General features: G+C 40.6%; 1 protein-coding gene across 1 annotated transcript in view; it reads left to right on the forward strand.

Annotated features, from left to right (window-relative positions):
- Positions 1-25,417, forward strand: part of LOC128442454 (CUB and sushi domain-containing protein 1) — a 289,198-nt gene that overhangs the window by 100,806 nt on the left and 162,975 nt on the right. The window contains exons 3-6 of the mRNA XM_053424918.1: positions 602-796; positions 1,437-1,644; positions 14,955-15,067; positions 16,114-16,191. Of these exons, the coding sequence (XP_053280893.1) occupies positions 602-796; positions 1,437-1,644; positions 14,955-15,067; positions 16,114-16,191 (594 nt within the window). The remainder of the gene's footprint in view (positions 1-601; positions 797-1,436; positions 1,645-14,954; positions 15,068-16,113; positions 16,192-25,417) is intronic.

Here is a 25,417-nt window from a genome sequence, read left to right on the forward strand (position 1 = left end):
GACTGAACACCCCTTACATGCAGTCACATGGCACCGTGCACACAGGCACATGTGTACACGCACACGCACACACACACACACACACAAACACAAAGTGGCTATTTGGAAGCACATTATGTGCACACACACCCACCAAGTTAACATGCTCCAGTTGTACAAATACACATAACACACAGCGCCCAGTAAGTTACTGTGGAGTCCATCCAGGTTGTACTACAGCTACCGTGTTGCTGCCCCTTCTGTGGCACTAAGGCGCGTTGGCTACAGTCATGGATTGATTTTGGCCCAGTTCGACCATGAGCTGCCTGTAGCTGCTGCCACAGTAGAGTTAGTAGAGACATCTGAGAAGAGGCAGCAGCAGCAGATGCACATTGGAGAAATGAAGGCTAGACAGACATCTAAATACTGCACAGTCAGTCTCACATAGTTGTAGGTCCGTATAGAAAAACAATCACACACACAAGGGTTTGGTTGGCTGCTTGGTTCTTCTGTGGAATGTTGATTGGTTTATTTAGTTGTTTTTTAATTAAATTTTACAGTTATTTTTATGTAAATATGAGTAATCATGAAAAAAAATTCTGTTTTCCTCTCTGTGTTTCAGTCCTGCCCAGCCACACATGTGGAACCCCAGGCCTCATTCCAAACGGGGTCATTCATGGTACGCGGTACAACATGGGCGACAAGATGCGATACAGCTGCGAGTCAGGTTTTGTATTGGAAGGACACAGTATCCTCACATGCATTGTGTCACCTGGCACTGGAGCACAGTGGGACTTCCCATCACCATTTTGTAGAGGTAAGAGGTTTCTATCTTTCTTTCTTTCTTTCTTTCTTTCTAATCACTGAGGTCGTCAGAGGGGAAGATGAGAAGAACCAGTGTATTGATTTATTTTAAATGCACAGCAGGGTCTGATTCAAATTATGCCCCAAATTTTATGTGAAGCAGATACAGGACAAAATCCTCTTAGCAAATCTGTGGAGGTTTTCACAATCTGAGTCAATAGATAGAACAATTGCATTTTTGTGCAGGGTATATGTCACCCCGCCAATGCATTTCATTAAAATGTGCTTTATGTTAATTTATATAATAATACATTAATCTGTTATATGTTTATTCATGAACAGAAATGAGAAATGAAGCTATTAAAAACATATTGTGAAACCCCAAAATGGTTGATTTGATTAAGTGGGTTTTTATTTTTGGTAGTAGTATTTAAGTATTTAACATTTACATTTGGACAGAGCAAGAACAGTAAAGGCAATTGTAAAAAAAAATAATAATCAAAAAGATAAAAGAGAAGAAATAAAAATATCAAGCCAGCCCAGGAGAGACAACACCAGAATCAATGTATGAAATAAATTACAAAAAACATGTGTTTGTTAAAGAATTGCTCCTCCTTCTCACTCTGTCCTTCTACCACTTTGTGTGTCTGCAGCTGAGGGAGCATGTGGCGGTACACTACGAGGCACCGCAGGTTCAATAACCAGCCCTGGATACCCTGCAGAGTATGAAAACAACCTGGACTGCACATGGTCAATCCTTGCTGAGCCAGGGGACACCATTGCTCTCGTCTTCAATGACTTCTTGTTAGAGGACAAATATGATTTCCTGGAAATCGGTGGAACAGAAGCACCAAGCATATGGTAGGATACATTTCACATACAGAACACATGGAACTGATCACATTTTGGTAGTAATGGGTCAAAAGGTCAAGGTGACTGCGACCTCACAAACCACGTGTTTGCCTGTAAATGGTTTGTATTTACTACGCGCTTCTATAATCTTGATGACCACTCAAAGCACCCTACTGGTCCAGGATCACAGTGGCCTTACAAAGTATGTTAAGTTCATCTTGAGGGAATGTCTTCAAAATTGGTACAAGTATTAGATTTTGGAGCCTTAAGGTCAAAGGTCACAGTGACCTCACATTCCTGTGAATGTGCTGTATTAGGATTCCCTGTAGAGAAGTTCATTATATCTGGAAAATTATACCTTGACTCATTGATGACCCGATTACTACAGTGCCTTGCATAAGTATTCACCCCCCTTGGACTTTTTCCCATTATGTACTGTTACTAACTGGAATTCAAATAGACTTAAATAAACTTTTTCCCGTTTGATCAACAAAACATGCATAGTACTTTGGAGGTGCAAAATAAATGTTATTGTGACACAAACAATAATGAGAACAAAAAAGTTGACATCTGTTGGGTGCATAAGTATTCACCCCCCTGTGTCAATACTTGGTAGAACCCCCTTTCGCTGCAATTACAGCTGCAAGTCTTTTGGGGTATGTCTCTAACAGCTTTGCACATCTAGAGATGGAAAGGTTTGTCCATTCTTCTTGGCAAAAAAGATGAAGCTCAGTCAGATTGGATGGAGACCGTCAGTGAACCGCAATCTTCAAGTCTTGCCATAGATTCTCTATTGGATTGAGGTCTGGGCTTTGACTGGGCCATTTTAAGACATTAACATTCTTTAATCCAAACCATTCCTTTGTAGCTCTGGCTGTATGTTTAGGGTCATTGTCCTGCTGGAAGACGAACCTCCGCCCCAGTCTCAAGTCTTTTGCAGACTGCATCAGATTTTCTTCAAGGATTTCCCTGTATTTGGCTCCATCCATCTTTCCCTCTATTCTGACCAGTTTCCCTGTACCTGCTGAAGAGAAGCATCCCCACAGCATGATGCTACCACCACCATGTTTCACTGTTGGGATGGTGTGCTCAGGGTGATGGGCAGTGTTGGGTTTTCGCCACACATAGCGTTTTGCATTGAGGCCAAAAAGTTCAATTTTGGTCTCATCTGACCAGAGCACCTTCTTCCACATGTTTGCTGTGTCTCCCACATGGCTTCTGGCAAACTCCAAACGGGATTTTTTATGGATCCCTTTCAACAATGGCTTTCTTCTTGCCACTCTTCCATAAAGGCCAGATTTGTGGAGTAGACGACTAATAGTTGTCCTGTGGACAGATTCTCCCACCTCAGCTGTGGATCTCTGCAACTCCTCCAGAGTAACCATGGGCCTCCTGGTTGCTTCTCTGATTAATTTTCTCCTTGTCCGACTCTTCAGTTTGGGTGGACGGCCTCCTCTTGGTAGGTTTGCGGTTGTGCCATATTCTTTCCATTTTCTTATGATGGATTTTATGGTGCTCAGAGAGATGTTCAAAGCTCTGGATATTTTTTTATAACCTAACCCTGCTTCATATTTCTCCACAACTTTATCCCTGACCTGTTTGGTGAGCTCCTTGGTCTTCATGATGCTGTTTGTTCAGTAATGATCTCCAACAAACTCTGAGTCCGTCACAGAACAGGTGTATTTATACTGAGATTAAATTGCAGACAGGTGGACCCTATTTACTAATTATGTGACTTGCAAATGTGACTTGTGAATGCAATTGGTCGCACCAGATCTTTGTTAGGGGTTTCACAGTAAAGGGGGTGAATACATATGCACTCAACACTTTTCAGATTTTTATTTGTAAATAATTGTGAAATCCATGTAATATTTCCCCCCACTTCCAAATGATGCACTATTTTGTGTTGGTCCATTACATAAACTCACGATGAAATAAATTTTAATCTGTGGTTATACCATGACAAAATGTATTAAAGTCCAAAGGGGGTGAATACTTATGCAAGGCACTGTATTTGGTGGTCAAAGTCACTGGGACCTCTCAAACTGTTCTGCCCTGTGAATGTAATATCCCAGAAACATCTCAAGGGAATTCTTTCAAATTTGGCACAAGGGACACTTGGACTCAGTGATTAACTGATCACATTTTGGTGGTCAAAGGTCAAAGGTTAAGATCACAGTGGCCTCAAACAACATGTCTTTGCCCTCTTGAATGTGATAGCTCCAGAAGGGAAATCCTTCAACTTTTGATCAAATGTCACTTGGACACAAAAATGAAGTTATTAGATTTCCGAGGTCAAAGGTTAAAGATTATAGTGACCTTATATGAATCTGGAAAAACTATTATGTAGAAATATGTACATGGTTACTGCACTGGTTGTCAGAGGCATACCACTGCAGTGCGGTAATTGTAGTTACAACTTGGAAACAAGTTGATAAAATGAGTGCCGTCTGGGTTCTCATGCAACTTTTTTTGCAATCTCACTCTTTTCTTATGGTTTTAATAGTATGAGATTTTCAATGGCCAGATTAAGAGAAGATACATATGTTTCATTTTGGAGTAGCAGGGATGAGGTTTTTTATGTAGTTGTTAAATAAAAGAGGAACAAGAATCCACTCTTGTGGAACACCTAGACTTGTTCTGAGAGGACTTGACTTTGAGCTATTCTCTGAGTCGAAGAGTTGAATAGAACTGTTGGGGTTCTAACACTTAAACCCTTTCTAACACTTAAAGTAATAAAACCTAGTTTAAATATTTTGTTCAAGTATCTGTATTGTTCCAGAAGTATTCGTGGCATAAGCCATTGAGCAACAATCGTAGATGTGTTGAGCAAAAGCCGCACCAGTAAAGTACCAGTGGATTGTTTGTAAATATAAGATCTAACTGTTAAGTGTTGTAGGACTAGGAATCAGATGATGTAGATTAAACTCTAAACACAGTATCTTGCAGCCAGTTGAAAGTGAATAGAGAAGTGTCTTGAAGTGAGATTGTACAAAAGCAAACCATTAATGCACAGTTCCATCCCACAGGGGTTAAATAGTCATTAAAGCTCATTATTCCATTTGGGCTGACAGTGAGTCACAGAACAGAGCAAGACTACTGGATGATGCTACAGGCCAATATTCAATGCAGCAACAGACGTACATCAATCAGCACTCTATTGCTATTTATTACTCACTGCAGTGTAATCAGTGGATTCTGTGCTCCGATAGCATTTATCTATCTTAACATAATCGAACATCATTTCTTCTTTTGTCGAGCTTTTGTCAATCGTTCTTGCTCATTCTCCTCTCTCTCTCTCTCTCTCTCTCTCTCTCTCTCTCTCTCTCTCTCTCTCTCTCTCTCTCTCTCTCTCTCTCTCTCTCTCTCTCTCTCTCCGTTGTATCCATTAACATTGTCGGTGTATCTCTGCCGTTGCACACTGCTGTGCCTATGGGATGGTTATGATGATTTGCATGGCTGTAATCGTACTGTCTGCCTCAGAGAAACTTCCTGTTGTGCTTTGTGACAAACGTTTAAAAAACCACTGAGCTCCTCCCGCTAGCTGAAGCAGCCTTCTTCTCCACCGACCTGAGCTCCTAGATGAGGCGGTGGCACGCTAACGTCCTGACAGGAGATAACTCTTCCTCCAGCTCCTCGGGTCTCGCCTGCGCCTCGTCGCCTTCATCCTTTTTCTTCTCGGGAAAGCTTCTTATATTCATAGCCTTCAAGTCTTGCCTCAGTGAATTAGCTTGCTAGCTACCACCAGATGCCACCAATGACAAGCCCTGTAACCGGTGTGCTCTGTCTCTTGCTCTCTCACAGTCACACAAAATGTATGTGGATGTATTGTATGTGCCAAGTGTGTGAAGTTAATCCGCTGCTTGAACGACACACAGTTATTCAAGCGTATTTAGATCAACATTAATGCAAGACTGCAGCGACACATGAATAAAGCCAGGCAACTTTTGTCATTATTCTATTATATATAATTAGTATTGTTTCACTATTATATATTTATATCTGGGATTATTCATAAAACATCCTGGGCTGTAGCCTGCAGACATCTAGGACTAATGTCCTAGAGCCTTCAGTGTTGTCTGTTACATTACAGAGTTTACATTGTGCTGCAGTTTTACTCGATTGTTGGGAAGTATAGATACAGCTAGGGATTGACTAGGAGTCCTCCCGATTTTCCCAATTTATTTAAATCCCACAGGGAAGGTTGTTGTTTTCATTCGTATTTTGTTTTTTGTGCAATAAAGCCGACATTCTGGTTTACTACGCATATCCAGGTTTTTAAATTTAGAGTCTCCTTTGAAGGCTTACATGTGTTTTTGCAGGAGCGGAGGCAGCCTAATAGCAGCCCTGTTCAAGTCGATGGAAATCATGGAAAAACTTAAAGATGGGAAAGTGAAAAGCTGTTTGTCCTTCTTCATGGTTTTTGATGGATAAAAAATACAATATTTGAAAACATTTTTCTAACCTAAAATAAAACAAAGTCCACGTCAGTCGTCAATAAAGTAGACAGCTTCTCTACCAGTTTTTATCCAGAAAGATGTTGACTTGCCGTGTGGTGTGTGACCCACAGTGGAAAATATCCAGATAAGATGGTACCGATATCTCAGAAATGCAGAGATAGCATCTGGTGAATCAGTACAAGTTCTTATTGATAGTTAAAGGTTGAACATTTAATTATAAACGTCCCTTGTTTACATTAAGGCGTTACAATTTGAGGGGATCCTAATAAAGAAAAAGAGAACAGTGCTGGTATATGCTTTTCAAACTTGAGTCTTTAATATTTCTTTCTAACTGGTAAATGTGTACCCTAAAAATAAATTTATAGATCACTATGTCCTGCAGAAACAGTCCCATTCGTCATGTTCTATTTACTCCAGCTGACATCGTCTGCCATGTGTAGAAACAGTTTCATGATTGTGGTGCAGCTTTGAGAGGCATCGAATGGAAAAGTCGACAGATAAATAAGTGGAGTGAAGGAGGCAGAGGGGATTGCATTAAATGGAAACAACAGGAACGGAGAATAATTACACATTCAGTCCTGTCACCAGCTGAGCAGCACACGAACCATGGCATTGTCATGACACCATATATGTGCGTGTGTGTCTGTGTGTGTGTATATTTGTGTGTGTCAGGTCTTAAGTGGCCGCCTGACAGTTTGAGCTGCTGATCATTCCTCTCGGCTCTGACAGATTACACGCGCACACACGGCTTATCTCTGACGGTATAACATTCAAGGACCACTGTCAACCCACCCTCTGCAATGCAGGGGAGGACAGGGAGTGTGCAGGGGAGTACACCAACACATCGACACCAAACGGTGACTGCAATATTTGAAGCCTTTCGACTTTAGAGTTGCTTCTACGCCCATTTATTTGCCTTAATAGATCATCTTAATTAGAACACTAGATTACAGTAAGCGCTACGACAAAGAAATGTTGTCAACTGCATAAACATACTTTTTAAATGATTTTATTTCCGCACATTAAATAAATGAACAAATTAAATCACAAACACAATTCTTGTTATGTGTTGGTCACCACATTCAATTGCATTATATCAATGTGCACTGTGTTTAAGTAGGCAGCTTCGGTGCAGAAGTAGAGCAGAGACTGGCGGGCAAAGGTCTCAAGTTGGAATCGAACCAGGGCTGTTGCAATTTTATGGTTTTTACCCTCACCGTCATAGGGCTCTGAGACGCCATGTGTATTTAATCAAAGTTCACTGATCTGGGCCTGAGACATTATAGTTATTATAGAAAAGGCAACTTTAATGGGCTTCTTACAATCTCACGATCTCATACCATTCTATGTGCCTTTGGTCAGATGTGGGATTAGTGATGACTGATGTTTCCACTGAGGCATTTGGTCAGGTCATTGTGGAAATGACTGACACCTGACAGGGCCACTGTGACAGGTTCTTCCTGTTTACTGAGAGCTTGTTCTGATTGGCTGTCCCAAAAGCAATTTACTGTTTCATGTTCCTGTCTGGTAGCTGGCAGGTTGAATGTCAGGTTGTCTATCTGTCACATATAAGCATACACACAAAACCCTGCTGCGCGCACACACATGTGGGTTTATATGTATCTCTATATATACACTTGTGTACACACACACACAGAGAATGATTTGATTTCAGAATATCCGTATAAGGCCATGTCACGCCTTTCCTTTTATTTAATTTTTTAGACTGAAATTATATTCCTGCAGCTATTTACAAACTGATGCGTCATACATTTCTAAGTAGAGAGGGGATATATTAGTGTTACATGATGCAGGTGAACCATGAGGGGGTCAGGGGAATAGAAAGACATATTTTGTAAGACCTCCGGGCATTTGTGGAGTTGGTGCCTACTGTACAGCGATGTCTGCATTCAACTCTATGGCTTATTGTGTTTATTTCTCCATGCATCCCTCTATTTAGCAAGGGCAATGTCATCAGGTCACATGTTTCTGTGCATACAGTTGAAGAGGTCATCCGTCAATTTCATTGCTGCTCATATTTCACATGAATCCATATGAAGATTGCAGATTCTTTGTGATTTGTAAACTAAATTCAGAAATGTAGGCGCAGATTGTTTGTCCCAGCAGCAGAGTTTGGTTTGTATAGAGGAGACACCTTCTGTACTTTAATCAATGTTATTGTGACGCATAATGAGCCTAGACATACGGGAACTACCTTCACTTCTGTGGATATATCATTCGAGTGAATTTTGCTGTATAATCAAATGAAAACGTTGACCGATGACCTGTATTTCTTGAACATATATGAATCTTGGATTTCAGAACACCAAACGTGTCCAGTCAACTGGTAATTGTTATTAATTGCGGACATGCTTCAAGGTCAACGGTTAAAGACCCTGACTGTATTTACAAGGGGATGATCTTAGGCTTGACGGTGTGAGAGCCTCCTCAAACGGTTGTGCAATTATAATGAATTCAATACCAATATCCTGTATGAACTCAGCTACACCTACAATACACCATCCTTATGTGATTGGATAAAGTCTCACTCTAAAAACATAGATGACAAAAAAGGAATGTATCAATATCTACGAACGTACTGTCGCAACTTGGCACTGTTCTTAAAACCCTATTTATTTATCAATCTGTATAAAACATAAAGAACATAGAAACAGCTTATCCTAAATAAATATTTCACAATGCTTCTGTATGTAAAGTGACGGCTGTTATCTTCAAATCTTATTTTTTTTGATAACTGAAATGAGGTGTTTATGTTCATAGAGATACAAAAAGGCATCCTCTGCTCTTAAACCTCTCTCTTTTCTGCCCTCTTCTTAACCTCTGCCCTTCTCCCCCTCCTCAGTCTTCCTCTCTCTTCTGTCCTGTGTATCTCAACAGGCCCTCTGGCTGTCCCTTCCTCTTCGTCTCCTTCTTCCCCTTCCCCCTTTCTCTGCTCCTCTCCTCCTAGAGCTTGAGTCTTTCAAAACCCAAGACAAATTGAAATGCTTGAGGAACAGCAGCGTTCTGTCATTTTCTTCAACTGAATGAATTCTTACACTGCCAAAGGCCATTATATCTAAAGAGCACAACCACCAGCAATTAATCATATTCCATTCCTTATTGCTCACTACATTATTCACGTTGATTTGAACCTATAGTTGCCGGTGCGGAAAACTCAACAATTTGCCGAACCGTCATGCTGGTATTCAGAGATTTGTAAGAAGCAGTGGATTGTTATGCTGATACAAAGAGATGGAAGGAATCTCTGAATTCTTTATTCCCTCTTATTTTTTTACAGACGTCCAGTTAATTCAAAGGCTGTAAATTGCCATTTTTCTAGTGTTTGACCAAAGGGCTCACTACACATAATGTGATGAAGGTAATACTCACTAAATGGGACTCACACCTTAATCTATGACACCTGCAAGGGATAAGAACTCTTTATCCATTTACATTATATTATATTGAACTGAGTTTTATTCTGTCATAAATATTCCCTTGTTTCCGTTTCTCTTTTAATCATCTTTCTCTCAGATTCTCATGTCTCTCTATCATAAACAGAAACACGCATGCAGGCCCACACAGTGTTGGAGTTTGTATTATTTTACTGGCTCTGATAGAAACATGTAGTGGTAAAGTAATGCCCATTCAATCGCTCATTTTCTAGTGGCTTGCCCCTGTAATTGTCTAGTCATCTAAACAGGAAAAAGTCCATTTATTCAGGGTGCACAGACTGCATCTTTAGATGTCAACTTTGTGACAAACTCTTGCACCTTCTGCTTCCAGTTCAAGTCACAGTCAAATCAGATGGGAGATGTAAATCCTCTTGTCTCCTCACTCCCTCACTCTTTTCTTGCTTTGTTTCTCTAATTCTTGGTGATTACTAACCCCAATGTTGGGAATCACTAAGAAAGAAAACAACCAACAGGTGAGACAAACTTCTCTCATTTTAACCAACAACAAATACAATCCCACTTTTGTCTATCACCTGTCACCGATGGACATGATCTTTGGGATTAAATAGGACTCTACGCTTTCAGTTTCCCATCCTGAGACAGATCACACGTTAGCTTCTCAGTTCTTCCCTAGATGAGAGCGTGATGAACCCAGCAGGACAACGTCATCCGCAAACAGCAGAGATGCCATGCTAATGTCACTTCTGATTGTTTAATACAAACACCAGAAAAGGCAAAGGAAGACCACTGCTATGTTTGAATGACCTTGTTGGCTCTGACACGCCATACCCAAACAGCATCTTACACAGAAAACAGCGAGGTATACAACCATGAGTATCCGATAAAACACTGAAACATTTAAACAAAATTAACAAATCTCCATCCCTGCTGAGATAACCTCAATTTGATCTACTACCCATGATCCGGCCCGAGTGCACACTGCTCCGCATAAGTCAGGGTGAGGTTTAACACTCAGCCAGCATTTCTTTACGAGCACCTTGTCCTTGGTAGTTTTTCTCAGGAAGATTTAGCTTTGTAATTCCTTAATCATTTGAACACATCCTGCAGCCCCTTGGCTAAATCATGGAGTCTTGCCTGCCAATCCAAAGGGTATTACATTAGGCCTACACTATCTTTGGACTATACCTCAGTACCTGCCACCAAGGAAGCAGTGACACCTGCCAAAAACAGGCTCAGACTCATTTTTTTATGGGGGGGGGATTTGCTCTCCTCTAATGCTCCTCTGTTACATCTCATTTCACTCCTCCCTTTGCTGTCCCTTTCTTTCTTGTACTCCTCCCTTTTACCTTTATTCCCTGCTTCCCCTTTTTGTAGTCACCATCCGTCTCCTAGTCTCCTTTCTTCTCTTTGAAATGCCTCTCTTGTCCTGTTATTACATTTACATTTTAAATTATGTTTACTGTGTGTGTGTGTGTGTGTGTGTGTGTTTCAGTGTGACTGTGTGAGTGTGTGGGTGTGTTATGAGATTAAAAGTACCAGTGTACCAGGGTTTTGCACTAAGCACTTGGAATAAACAGCTATCTGTCGTGAATAATGTACTTTCCAACTTTTTTTGACTCGCATCCAATCTTTCTTTTTACAGTCTCTTTTTGTCGTCTTGCAGATGCTTGCATCCACAGGGACCTGCAATAACTGCACCCGTAGAATAAACTTAAAATAATGTATTGCCAGCAATATGAGCAGCCAATAGGGAGGACAGAGGCCAAGACACAGTGCCCAGACAAGAGAAAGTTACGTCTGTGTTGTGATGTTAATGGATCACCAAAGAGCGTGTGGTCTAATAATAGAGAAGTGCTAAAGTAAGCACAGAAATAAGTCTCTCCTGCTCTTTGTTCCTCCTGTTTGTCTTGTATTGTCTACTCCTCCTGGGTTTGTTAATCAGCTCCTCTCTTTTCCTCTCATCTCCTCTTCTCTTTCTTTTTTTAGTCCTCCATCCTTTCCTCTCTGCCTCTCCTATACGCTACGTTACTCTTTCTTTTATCTTCATCCATTCTTTTCTCATGTGCGACTACCCCCCTTCTCCATCCCCTCTTCTCCTTTCTCCCATCACTCTCTTTCCAGCTTCACTCGCTCTCTCGTTTATCTCCATCCTCTGCAATCTGGTATCTGTAATGTCTCACCTCATCAACACTTTACCTCTTTTTATCACCTTTTCTAACTTCCGACCTCTCGTCACGGCTGGTGTGGTTACACTGTCTCCCTCCAATTCATTTAAGCAGATTTCTCCTCCTCGCCTCCTTTCCCATGGTCTTCACCCATCAGCCCCGGTTTGTGCCTGTTCTCCGTCCCTCGGTATCTGTCTCCCCTCTCCTCGTCTTCTCTGTCTCCCTCTAACCTCTGTGCTGCAGCCGGTTTCCTTCTCACCTGCTAAACTTCTTTCAAACCTTTTGCCAGTCTCTCCTCTTTTCTTTGTTTTCTCCTTCTCCCTTCCCCTCCTTCCTTAAAGTTCAGTCTCATCCCTCTGTCCTCCTCCTCTGACCCCTTGTCTCGCCCTCATTCTGATGTCAGGCAGTTGGCCATTCACTATGAATAATGGAGGAGGTGCAGCATATCTCACCGATTTTTTTTTTTTTATCCATCCCTCTCTACACTTTTCGTATTTCCCTACCTTTTTAGCTCTCTTATGCACATGATATTATTTATCTGATTTAGTTAAACATCCATACATGCAAATATGAATTGTTGAATAATTTGCATGTGCTCTGACAGTATTGTAATATGATTTGAGATTATATCTACAATATGAATGCGTTGTCATTTATCTACAGATACAATTCTGAACTGATTCTACCAATGTTAGTGGACTGTCCTTGACTTCATAATAGAAATGTATTAATTATTTAATTATTTGATTTACTTTATTGACTTCCACTTTTATAAGACGGATTTCAGTTAGAGACAAAACTGCAAAGTCCAGTGACAACCTCTTAAATAACTGTTTCATTTGTGTCATTATATTCATATTCTTTTTGTTGCTAGACATATTGAGCGGGGTCAATGAATATGGCTGAGATAGAATCACACTCTTGCCAATGCAATCAGGAGAAAAGTGCACGGAAGTCTAGAACAGAATTACTGGTGTTAAAATCCAATGATATGATGCTTTGCTGGTGCCTGTAGGAGTCGCAACATCAATTTCACTCGCCCCACTACAAACTGAGGTCATATAGATGAAGTGCAGAACAGTAACTGTGTCTGAAACAACTCCCTACACCATTTATTACAGGATGTGGTGCACGGTATGAACTGTCTGTTGCATGTCAGGGTGGAAAATTTATAAATTATACAGCGCCTTTAAAAAAAATGTCTTTATCTCTCATATGTCATGTTGTCAAGTCAGACTAGCACACATTTATATTCAACCACACTAACTGAGACAGACCACTGGTTGCCTCGTTGAGAGATAACATATCGCTCTACAGTAGTCGACTCACTGTGCGTACTGTAGAGTTAGAGTGCCTTTGGGCAGGGACATTGTCAGAGCTTTTGTCTCATCTGACATTTTTCATTTTCTTTCGCTCTGATTTTCACGAGCTGTCTCGTTCACTCTCTTCTTTTTGATTAGATCTGATATCTTTCCCAACTGTATTCAAAGAGGCAGGACTTTGTGTCTCCTATAATAAGCACTCAATAAGGTCCTCTAACAAGCGTGCTTCATATTTTATACCGCCGCTCATATTTTGTTTCTGCCCTTTTTCCTTATCGGCGTTTTCCCTCCCTCGCTGTGGGTCTCAATCTGCCGAGTATACCTGAGGCATTATTAAAGGGCAGTTCCACTCCTCTCCTTGCTCCAGGGAGGATCGTACAACATCGGCTTCCAGGCAGTTTCTGACATCATTTACTTTTTGTTAATAAAGTATATAGATATTTTTTTTACCACTGCTTGGTTGCTTTTGGTAACGGAATGCAAGAGATGTGAGACAATGATGTAAGATTCACCATAGGAAACCAACACATTGTTTCAGTGGTGATGCTTTAGAAACAGTTTTTGAATATTGGAATGTTTCTGTCTTTTCTTTTAATCGCAATGTCCTTACACCTCTTCTGCTTTACCACGTCTCTCTTCTCCTTATCCTCCACTGCTTTGTTTTGATCCTTTTCTTTCCACTCTCTTTCCCGAAATCTCTGTCTGCGTGTGGATTGAATATATCGAGATCCATTCTTCTCAATCGGCCTCACACTGAAAGTGTAGTGTTGAATTAAGCACGATTTGGCGAACGATACATTCAATGTGGACATACTTTGAATTAACAGGCAACCAGCGCTCTGTAGCAGACTATTTTTAGAAGGAAAGCTGCAACCATCATTACCACAGGCTTGGCAATCAGCCAAATCCAAACACGCAGGTTAAAAGCATTCGTCGCACTAGTTATTAATATATTTTAAATGCAGCTTGCTTCAGTCCCTCATTGTATTCTGAGTCCAGATTCATACAATCATACATTTTAAAAATCCCCAAATATTATGATGTCTTAGGAAACCTAATAATTTGAAGCACAGAGATTTGCTGACTTTTCCTTCAGCTCAACACAGTTTGGCACAGGAGATAAACATTATCGAGTACAACTAGCTAAAACCTGCCTTTGGTCAGGGGTGATCATTATGCAGAGGGATAAAATCCTTTATTCATTTCCCACATCCACATGTGGAACAAATTGCCTTTCAACGAAAACCTCTGTAAATAACAGCCAGACAAAGCAGAGTGACATCAAAATCCTTCCTCTAGAAACGTCTGCCTGACATTGGGATATCTTTTCCAATATACTGGCCCTGAGATGAAGTCATCTGAATCACAGTCTCATTTCTGCACTGTGCATTGTACGACATACTGCACTTAGAATTAAATGTGAAGCATAATTTCTCAACAATTTTCCCAAGAGAGGTTGGTCATCCATAAAGCTGCAATCCCTAATTACCCGGCAGCAATTTTTTAAAGCATTTGCCCCACAACAACTGCATTTTCGTTGGAGACTTTGATTTTTCAACATTAAATAAAAATACCGTATTCAAAGCTCTTCTTCCATCAACCAACTAAATGCACGTACTCTACTTCCACTTCTGGAGGAGCTTTAATAATATCCCTTTCAGCGTAATATTGATGACCAGTGTGGGCCATAAAGAATAAATACACACACACATTCCCGTCTTCCTGTAAACGTGGAGACTGTGGATTTTCAATAACAACAACTTGACTTTTGTTGCGTCACCTTCTCTTTCCCATTTGCCTTGTGTTTCTCTGCTGTATTCTCCATAGAATAGAGTAAGTAAACTATGGAGCAAAAAGTTGATTGAAACAAACTCTCTGTGGAAATGCTGTAACACTGCAGATTTGTGTAAAATGTGAATCTCATTACATGTTTTGTATTTATTTGCTTGCTTCCAGGTCGACAGGTACGACCATGCCCTCGCCAGTGATATCAAACAAGAACTGGCTTCGGATACATTTCACCTCAGACAGCAACCATAGAAGAAAAGGATTCAGTGCACAGTATCAAGGTATTTCATATTAACACTTTAACACCTATAGTGTGAATACTAGTGTTTGTGCGAACCTGTTTGTGTTGTGTGTGTGTGTGTGTGTGTGTGTGTGTGTGTGTGTGTGTGTGTGTGTGTGTGTGTGCGTGTGTGTGTGTGTGTGTGTGTGTGTGTGATGGGAAAAGCAACACAGAGATATATCTAAACACAAAAAAACACAAAGAGATTAAAGCTTGTATTGATCCCCACGGGGGGGGATTTGGGTAATAACAAGTACGGGATGAATAAAGGAATACAAATAATGATAAAAAAAAACATCAGACCTGACTAAATACATGATCGTGTTTATAGGTTGAATGTGCAGGTGGATGCAAGTACACTTTCTCAACCTCACGATCGATATTTGCTGTAATTATGATTAGCATTTATTTGGAACGGCAGTCTGAAATCACCTGACTGGACTTGCATGTCCTCTCCTGTCTATAATTGACTGGTAGTATGGTTTGATTGGTATATTACGGTGCATATTAGTTTCCACGTGGCGGCCCAGATTTAATTGGCTGCTTCCAACACAAAACAAGGCGTGTCTGTATCTGTGGCTCTCAGCCGCCGTCTGTCTACATGTCCTTTTTTCATTCAACCCCAATGCTGACTCCGTTGTCTCGACTCGTCTGTGTCACTCTTGAGAAAGAGAGAAATGTGTTTTTTATGCCAAGTCACAGAGGAAGTTTCACATTGAAAATGTAGTTCGGTAGTAGCCCAGCTTTTTCTGTTATTCTCTGCAATGTTTCTACTTTGGATTGAAGAGATGGGATGAATTTCAATGCTGCTCCCTCCTTCTCCTCCTCTTTCATATTGCCCCCACTTCTGTCTTTTAGTCGGTTCTGCTGTTCCCTGTTCTAATTTCCTCTGCCACTGTTGCATTTGTCTTGGTTTGTTAGAGGAGGGGGAGTGTGAAGCTGGATTGAAACTCTGAAAATAATAACAAGTGCTCAAGGAAAAAGGTGTACAGTAAACAAGGTCTAATAATGTATTAAAATTAAATGACTCTATTTTTCTTTCTGCAGTAAAGAAAGCAATAGAGCTGAAGTCCAGAGGGGTGAAGATGATGCCCAGCAAAGACTCCAGTCACAAAAATGCTGTCTGTAAGTAAACTGCTGCTGTTAGTTTGTCATATAGACATCACTTTAAAAAAAGTACACTTTCAAAATACACTTTTCTTTGTCTAACAGTCAACATCTAACCTGTTTTCACAAATACGTTCATTGCAAACCAACCCACAAAGCCCCCGTGTGGATCTTTTTGCGGTAACTTCTCAATAAGCAAGTCTAGAAAAAAGAGCAGGGAAGCAAAATGTACTATTTCATCGCATGAACGCTCGTGTCACAGTGTCAACTCAAGTTGTTTTTCTTCACTCAAGAATGTGGAAAACCTAATAACGCACACGCTGTGAAGCTTATAAAGTGCATTTTTAGTTAAGACTCAGAGGAGTGTTGTTTAGAGTCTGGGCTCCCCTCAGACACTGTGCTGTTGTTCATTTGGAAACATGACCGACCAGCCCTGCTCGGGATCTTCTGCTCCGTAATCAAGTCACTGTGTCAACCCCATGTGCAGCCATCATGTCTGAATGTAAAAAGTAGGGAATAGCATGTGTCTATTGTGATAGTTTATGTAATTTAACTTTGCAATAAGCTTGAAATCCTATTTCTCCACACAAACAAACACACACACTGCACCACCCTGTACTCGTGTGCAGATGAGAATCTGACTACAGCCCATAATAGACCCACTGCAGTACACTGACTCACTTTCTGCTGGCTGTCGCTGGTGCTTCCTACTGGATAAGTCTTTTGTATTACCCATTCCAGCTGCTTATTATGTTTTAACTTTCCACACTTTCAAAAGCTAAGTGGTGTCTGGAGGGTTGGCGTGGTGACTCTCGCTGGCCAGAGCTGGAAACGTGCCCACTGCATCTCATTCATTCCTTTTGGAGGCGCAGCCAAGATTCCAGTACGAGACTCCATCAGGTGGAGACACTAATGAGTAAACCAGTGGCAGCTCATCTCTGAGACATAAAGGAAACCAGTAGAAAAAATATCTTCAATCCACTATGAACATCATTGATGATCAATGGTTTATGAAGGTTTATGTATTTCTTTAATGTATATCTCTTTACCTTTTACTCTCCTGTCACCTAATCACATGTTCAGCTCTTGACTTGATTAATGTTCCCATATCAAACAGACCACACACACGTGTCCCACCTGTCAGTTCAATGGGATTTTGTGCTGTAATGCGTTTCTCCATGCAGTCTTTGACATGACAGAAGCCACTTCTTGTACTTTTCACATTAGAATACTAAGCATGACACCAAGTATAATCATTACATACGTTTTCATCCGTAGTTAATGTGCTGTAAATGGTCAAAAAGATTTCAGCAACAACTTGTAACTTTCATTAGCTCCATCGATCAGGCAAAAAAGACGATAGTCTGACAATGACACCGTTGTGTAAACAGCATTGTCTGATTACCTTAACTCATTACATTAGATTTCATTTAGCTGACACTTCTATCCAAAACGGCTTAAAATAAGTGCATCAGTTTAGTTTGCTTTGCTTCACAACAGCCACAAGTTCTACATGTAAATGCCATATAAGTGCAACATGTATTTATTTGTATTGAAGGTGTAGTCGGAATTAATGCGTCTTTAGTAGGACAGCAAACAGATTTCAATTTACATTGGGTGGTTTTCAATGTTTCAAAGCTACACATATTCTATTTTAATTCAAACTGCTATACAGGACTGAGATGGTAGTAGTGACAGTGACAGTTATAGTGATATCTGAAGAGAAGTGTCTCAAGATTCATGGTAAAAAAAAACACAATTAATTATATATATAATTTAATTTTTTCAGCAAATGTCTCAAGATGATTAATACCGAACACACCATCAGTTTGTTGTCCTGCTTTCAAGTAATGTGCACAATAGGTGTCAGTTTTCATGGTTAATCTGGGAATCATGGGCAATTAAAAGAAACCTCTAGTGGCTATGTTTACACATTTGAGTATTTACTCAGCTTCAGCTTTGTCATAACTTCTTATGCGGTGAATCATCTCTCGATAGCTACAGGGATTAGAACGCATCAGTCAAGTTTAGAAGGGAAACTGTGGCGGTGAAGCTCCTCAAGTCAAATCGTGAGCTGCGGAGGATTTTCTCTGTGTGTGTAGTATTTTATCAGGTGATCCATATGGGAGGTGTGGGGCACAGAGTGTTTTTATCTGGACCTCAGGAAAAATGTTTCTCACCTCGGTGGCAGCTAATGGGAATCCAATTGTACTTAAACACCACATTGACTACGAGGCAATAAAACAATGAATGTACTGATAAATACGATAAATATCTCTGGCTGACATATGTCTCTGAAGCTTGGAAATTCTTCTGGATCAGCGTTGGGATCATCTGAAGGAGCTTTTTAATTATCCCAGAAGCTCCAGCTTATACCTCATCCATTCCTAGCATTTCATAATAAAAGCCTCATCAATAATTCTGCCGATTTACACGCTCAGCCAAGCGTGTACCGGTGCAATTAACATTAGTGTGGTGTTTTTGTGTGCATGTGTGTGTATGTTGGGGGAAAAATAATTCCAGAGTGCCTGTGTGCCTCTTCTCTTGTCCTTGCATTTCAAATTTAAATTAGTATATTTGCATTGTGTATGTTTGAGAGTATGCATGAACATGTGAGGAGGAAGAGGAGCTCGGTGAAGAGTTCAGATCCCACACACACTCTTTCTTGGCTTCCACCTGCTTACCCTTCCCATGAATGCATTAAGATTTACACATGAGCACAAACACATTCATATACAAAATGGTTTCCACATGGGAGAATCACCTTTTAGATGGCCTGCGGAGTCCAAATCGAATGCAGTAACCATCTGCAAGGGTTTGTCTCAGGCTGACATGTAAATGTTTTAAAGCTAAATGATGTTACATCCTTAGCAATGTGATTATTGTATGGTTGTACCATAAACATTACAGTAGGATCTGGGGTCTCTAAGAGTCTTATACTTTTGGGACTGACTTCAAATGAACTTAAAAGAAAAGCTGAGCCTGACTCTGCAAGCAGTAAAGCCTTCTGCAGTCGTTCAATTATGACTTGTATTACACCTTTGCCTCAGGGGCTCCGCATTTTATCATGATGTTTAAGTACAATAATCACCAGTGGTTTTTGCACATGGGCTTAAAGACTCTCAAAAGTGCCGATCCCCCTTGTGAAATTAGTGCTGCACTGTACAGAACTAGCTTTGTTATCTGTAATCATTATGTGGAGCTAAAGAATGATGATAATGACTGTTAACCGTGTTGTCCAGGGATCCCTTAATCTCTTTAAACTCCGGACCTAAATGAGAAATTTACGCTCTCACCACGGGACCACTGCTCATTAAAAACATGCCAGCCTTTTTTTTTTTTTGGTGACCAAAACTGAGTAAATGTGGGCTCTGGATTGAGGGTTCAGGGAGATTATTCTAACACAGTACAGTGAGGCCATCAGGATGTTAACCAGGATCATTAAAACATTAAAGAAAAGCAAAGCCATCGTCCACTTTAGCCCCAAATCAGTCTCTCAGCAACATTTCTGTGCACTGTATGACTCCCACTGTTGATATTATAGCTGTATGGCAGAGCATGTGCAGTCTTTATGTAATATACAATCATTACAGAGAAGTAGAGACTTATGATAATGAGTTTTACCTGTCTGGAGAATGGTGTGCTTATGAATCATAATCTAAAGGACTATCTGCAACAGCCTCCAGCCTATATTAAAGCACAGACTAATAGACAGACACACATGAGAATACGTTTAATTCAGTTCGAGACTGTTTATGAATAATTCTAATTCAAATTGACTATTGATTAAATCCTGCAGTATGTGATACTGAAGACAGATGTATATAGAATGTATACAGGCAAAAAACGTCACGGTCCATTCATATGAAGTAGAACGTAAATGTAAATGGTTCGAATAGTAGAAACCCATTTTTTGGTAGTTTCCCTCTCTCCGCACCAACAGTAGCTTGCCGCTGAGGGGTTAGGGTTATAGGTCATAATACACAGAGGCTGAAAGATTGTGATTAAGGAGTTTTCCTCGCAAGACAACGACCAGGATCTGCAATGAATCATCATTGTGAAAGTGTGATTTATAATCAGTGTTTTCTTCAGGACTGCCGGGGAAAGGTGGTGCGAGGCCGCGCTCCCCTTAAACGAAAGTGATCCCACCACTTGAAAGTTAAAATTACAAGACGCTTCAGTAGCACGGCTAAATAGTTTTGTGGGGAAAAAAAACGCACGGTGATGCATTCCACCATACCATCAGAATAATTCGATATAATGTGTTTCATCACATCACACATGGGCCCGGCTCAGCCTCAAGCCGTTTTCTTGTTCATGCGGAGAGTCTTGTGGGTTCAGCAGAACGAGGCAGGGATACGCGGCTGTGGACTTCGGCTCTCGGCTTGGTTGACCCGTTTGAGAAGTTGGAGGAGAGAGGGAGAGGGAGGGAGAGAGAGGGAGGGAGAGAGAGAGGGAGAGAGAGAGAGAGAGAGAGAGAGGGAGAGAGAGAGAGGAAGAGAGAAAGAGAGAGAGATAGAAAGAGAGAGAGAGAGAGGACAGAGTGGATAAAAGGTGGCGAGAAGAGGAGAGCGGAACAGAGCATGTCAACACACTGCACTCCACACATGTCTCTCCTCATCCAGCATGAATCTGAACAGCACCTCAAAAGCTCTTACATGAAACACATCAGCTGATCACACATGTTTACACTCACACACTCACACACTCACACACTCACACACACAGGCACAAGCAAACAAACATACTCCCCTACGCTCTCCGTGCCTCTGCGTCTCTCCTCCCACCTTCCCTTACATTGTCTCATTGACCACAGTTTCTGTTTTTTTAATGGCTAATCTGTCAGCTGTTATGAAAACTAAACTTTTGTGCCACATGGCTTTGCATTCTAAATGCAAATGTCCTCTGTGTTTATCCGTCTTCACGTTGCTCTCTAAGCCAGCGGTTTACCACTTTCCTCCAATTCCCTGAGCCAGTGGTTTGTAACTCCTTCTCTTGGGAACTTCAAGAACAGTCTTCTACAAGAACCAAAACAAAACTAACAGAAGGAAAGACACAAAACAACCTGCAAGTAAATAACCCATACGTCACTGTTACATGAGATTCACCTTGTTTTGAATATTTTATTAAAGTTGTATCCAATCAATACTGGGATATGTCTTCATCTATGTAGACTGATAAATACAAATTTTGGAAAAATAATATGTACATTTAACTTGATTAAAATTAATATTGCACAGTTAAAAGAGTTAAACTTGTAACTCTTTTAATTTAAAACTCTTCAAATGTAGTTTTGCTATAAGCCTCCTGGCAGCAATGATGTCACTACTAGTTCTATACTGTCATACACACACTGTTTAAGACATACAGGTTGTACACTAAGAAAAGGGAAACATTGTTTTCCCACAATTGCAAATCCATTTTTTTTATAATATATCCATGTCTGTGAATGTTGGGATTTATAATGTTTAAATTGTAAATCTGCTAATGCTAAAGACAACTGGATTATATAGTTACTGTAGAACCATGAAGTTCTGGGACAGAAGTTTGAACAAACAAATTACCAACACTGGCTTAGATATTAGATGAGTTCTCCTACTAGCTGAGCTGTTTTTACTTGAATAAATTTTTCTCAACTTTAATATGCTGAGTTATTAATAGACACTTCTTATTTCATGCTGTATTCATGCAATCATTTTAAACAAACAGATGTACAGAGTTGGTCCATTAATCAAACAAAACAGATAAACATTGAAATTGCCTTTTTACGATTTAAAAGGAGACATCAAACTTTACAAACTGATACACTCCTGTGGTACTGTTACAAGTACACAACAATAGATATTGAAATTAAAATGCAATGTTCTTTTTATTCTGTAAAAATCCACCTACTATGATTATTAGTGGTGCATTAAAGCTTGCGTAGCATCTCATGCTGCAGGCGGCTGAGGTGGAGCAGCGGTGGTGTTAACTACACTGTGTTTCATTGAGATGTGTTTCTAACGTTCTTCTCCCCTCATGTTTAAAACAAGGTGAGCACAACAGGAGACCAACACACCTCTTTACATCAGGCGATCCACTCCAGCATCATTGTATATGATCACCTTAATGATAAACATTTAGCTACAGTAAAGCCAAGCTGACAGTGTCATTTCAAAGTGCATTAGATGTCACAGGAGCACTCTTCAGTAATTCTCTACACGTGCCCGGGTTCATTTCCTCCACAACAGTTGTTTCACCATTTCAATTTCACGCAAAAGCTAATAACTCCCAGAGGGTTCTATTAGATCTCCATGTCATTTTGCTCACTACATGTTCTGATTTGCTAACGACATGTTGAAAATTCCAATGACGTATGACCAGCCTCAGGTTCTAGCAGGTAAATAGGGAGTGAAGCATATATACTGTAGATCATCTTCTCGTTCTGCTGTTATGGCTGATCAGCACTTATATGTTTCAATGCAACAAGAGAAGAACATCCATCCATCCATTCATCATTTTGAGGATCACTGGGGGAGCTGTAGCCACTCCCAGCAGAGAGTGGGCGAGAGGTGGGGTCATCGACATGCGGCAAAATTAGCTGATGTAAGCAGATTTTGGGTAAAACTTAAAAAAAAATATGCAATGGACTCTTCTTCGATTGCCAGAAGAAGAGTCCATCATTCAGTTTTACATTTTTTCCAATAAGTCGTGTTCAACATCACAGAGGCAGCAAAAGAGTTATTTGACCCGGGAGTGACCTCTGACTGTTACCATTCAGACAAATGCCAGGAATTCACATTCACACCTTCGGGGTCTCTCATTAACCTGACTCCAATCTGCGTGTCTTTGGACTGTGGGAAGAAACGGTTGAACCTGGAGAAAAGTCCCACAGACACAGAAGCTGCTTTCGGACTTGCACTGGACTCCGGAGGAGGGTAATGTACGAAGGGCAAATGTCCGAGTGAGACGCTCCATAGTATCTGCAGACTTTATTTGCCTGGCTTTTATCCAGGAGAAGTAGATGTGTGAACACAGCAGGGGATCCCCCCGCTGGATTAACTGAGAGCGAGTGGGGAGGGGGGCTATTAAAATGCCAAAGACGCAAAAAGGAAAACAAAGTCAGAAACGAAGATGTCAGGAGAGTTTGTGGTGATAAGAGCCGACGACGGTGACGGGCTGATGTAAACATGGTCACATGAACTCGACAGTGGAGTTAATACATCACTTCCTGCCTCTGTCTGCTGCAGTCGGCTGCTCCAGCTCTGGCCTGAATACGGCATAGGATTTGATGCAGTTGTTAACGCGTCTGTGCAGAGAACCTCCCACTGTGCTGGGCATGTGTGGAAGACAGACTGCGGGTAAACTCCGTAGCCAATTGTCCGGATTTCACCTGGAGGTCATGTCTAGCAAAACGGCTAGAGAGAACATGCAACCACAGAAAGACTCAGACATAATTCCACTACTTGATTTATTGAACTCAGTCACTTTCCACTGCTATGACCGAGACATCGCCTCTCTCCTCATTCCCATGTTGAATAGTCTTTACCTACCCTTTGTCGTGAGTTGAAACTCTAACCTCAGGGTGACTGACGTGAAGTGGACTCCATTACAGATATCAGAAACAAGCACCAGCAAGAAAATGAATCACTTTTTACAGATTCCTAAAAAAAAGTTGACTTTTTGGAGATGAAAGGTTTGCTGGGAACACTTTGATGATATGGAAATGACTTGTTTGCATCATAACCTTATGTTTAAATGTTGAATGGTCTTTTAAGTGCAAATATGGGATTAAGTCGGCTTGAGGATTTTTGACATCAGCCCAGCAGTGATATTTGGCAGCTCTTTTTCTTAGAACAATCTCATGTTGTTTGCATGAGCTGGATTTGTTTCAGGAAAATTCGAACCTTTATGTTTGATGCCAATGCAAATCATTTGAACACGAGTAAGAGAGAAAGGGGATGAGAGCGCGCTACAGAGGAAGTGTGTTTTACAGCCTGTTTGTGTGCTGATTTTTGGACAGAACATCAAAAACACAGCAAAGCAGAAAGACAGCTGGTTCTGTTTGCATCACATCTCGCACAAACATGTCTTCAGAGTGTGTGTGTGTGTGTGTGTGTACTTACTCACAAACCCTCAGCACACACAGAACACCGTCACACAAACGCGGCAAATCACTCATCCGTCTTTTATGCCAGGATGCACAAAACTTCGGCTTGTCTTTGTAAATTGCAGCTAATGCATGTGAGAGAGGAAAAGCTTTGAGAGCAAACAGGGGAGGACAGAACTAAAGGAGACGGAATGAGAGAGAGGAGAAGCAGACGAGGAAGAGAGGAGAGAGAGATGGACAGGAAGAAAGAGAGGTGTTAATCAGTCTGATTTTCTCTCTCTCTCTTGGTCGGAATCTATAAGCCTCCTGGTTTTTGTTTATTTTATTATCTTATAGTTTTTATTTATTTATTTTCTCATTTTCTTTCTTGTATATTTATCCGCTCACTCCATTCCCTTTTCTATATTTTTCCTTTGCTATCCATCATTATTCAGCCGCAGATTTCCATTATGACCGACCCAGTGTGGACCGGTGCATGTCATTTTCTCTTCTCATTTACATTTACATTATGTCTCAGGCATGAAGCAGAGGCTTCCAGCCACAACCAAGTATGAAACCAATGCAGGATCCAGAATATGAGCTGGACAGAAGCACTTTCTTTCTTTTTTCATTTCAAAGCTTTTGAGTTTTTTTAAGGAACAGTGCAGATGATGCAGATAGATGAGAGAAACAGGAGGGAATGGGAGGCTGAAAAGTGAAAAGTGGCTTCTACAACTAAATCTCTGCGGGTGTTTGTTTTTATTTCCGCCACAACAGTTGTTTCCCCGTTATAATTTTATGCAAATTATCATATCTCTTCCACGATTACTTTTTACAGGTTTTAATTAATTTTCATTTCGTTTTGCACAAAAATTCTGCACATGTTTGCAATAGATGCTGATTAAAATTATTAATCAACATTTTGCAGAGTCAAACTGTGAGAAAGAGAATGCAATATTTTTTTATATAATTGGGTTTAAAGTGTTCTTCACCAGGAGGTTGTGTTTTCATATGTTTCTTTGTGTGTTATTTATCAGTGTTAGTCAAAAACTATAGGATATATTACCACCAATCTTGGTGGGAGGACGTGTTATGGGACTGGGAAAAAACAAGTTCATGTTGGTATGGATACGGATCAGGTTTCGGATTCAAGGAATTTATGTTCTCTTCCTTAAA

This window comes from Pleuronectes platessa, chromosome 1 (genome assembly GCF_947347685.1).
Source record: "Pleuronectes platessa chromosome 1, fPlePla1.1, whole genome shotgun sequence".
Classification (NCBI taxonomy): Eukaryota; Metazoa; Chordata; class Actinopteri; order Pleuronectiformes; family Pleuronectidae; genus Pleuronectes; species Pleuronectes platessa.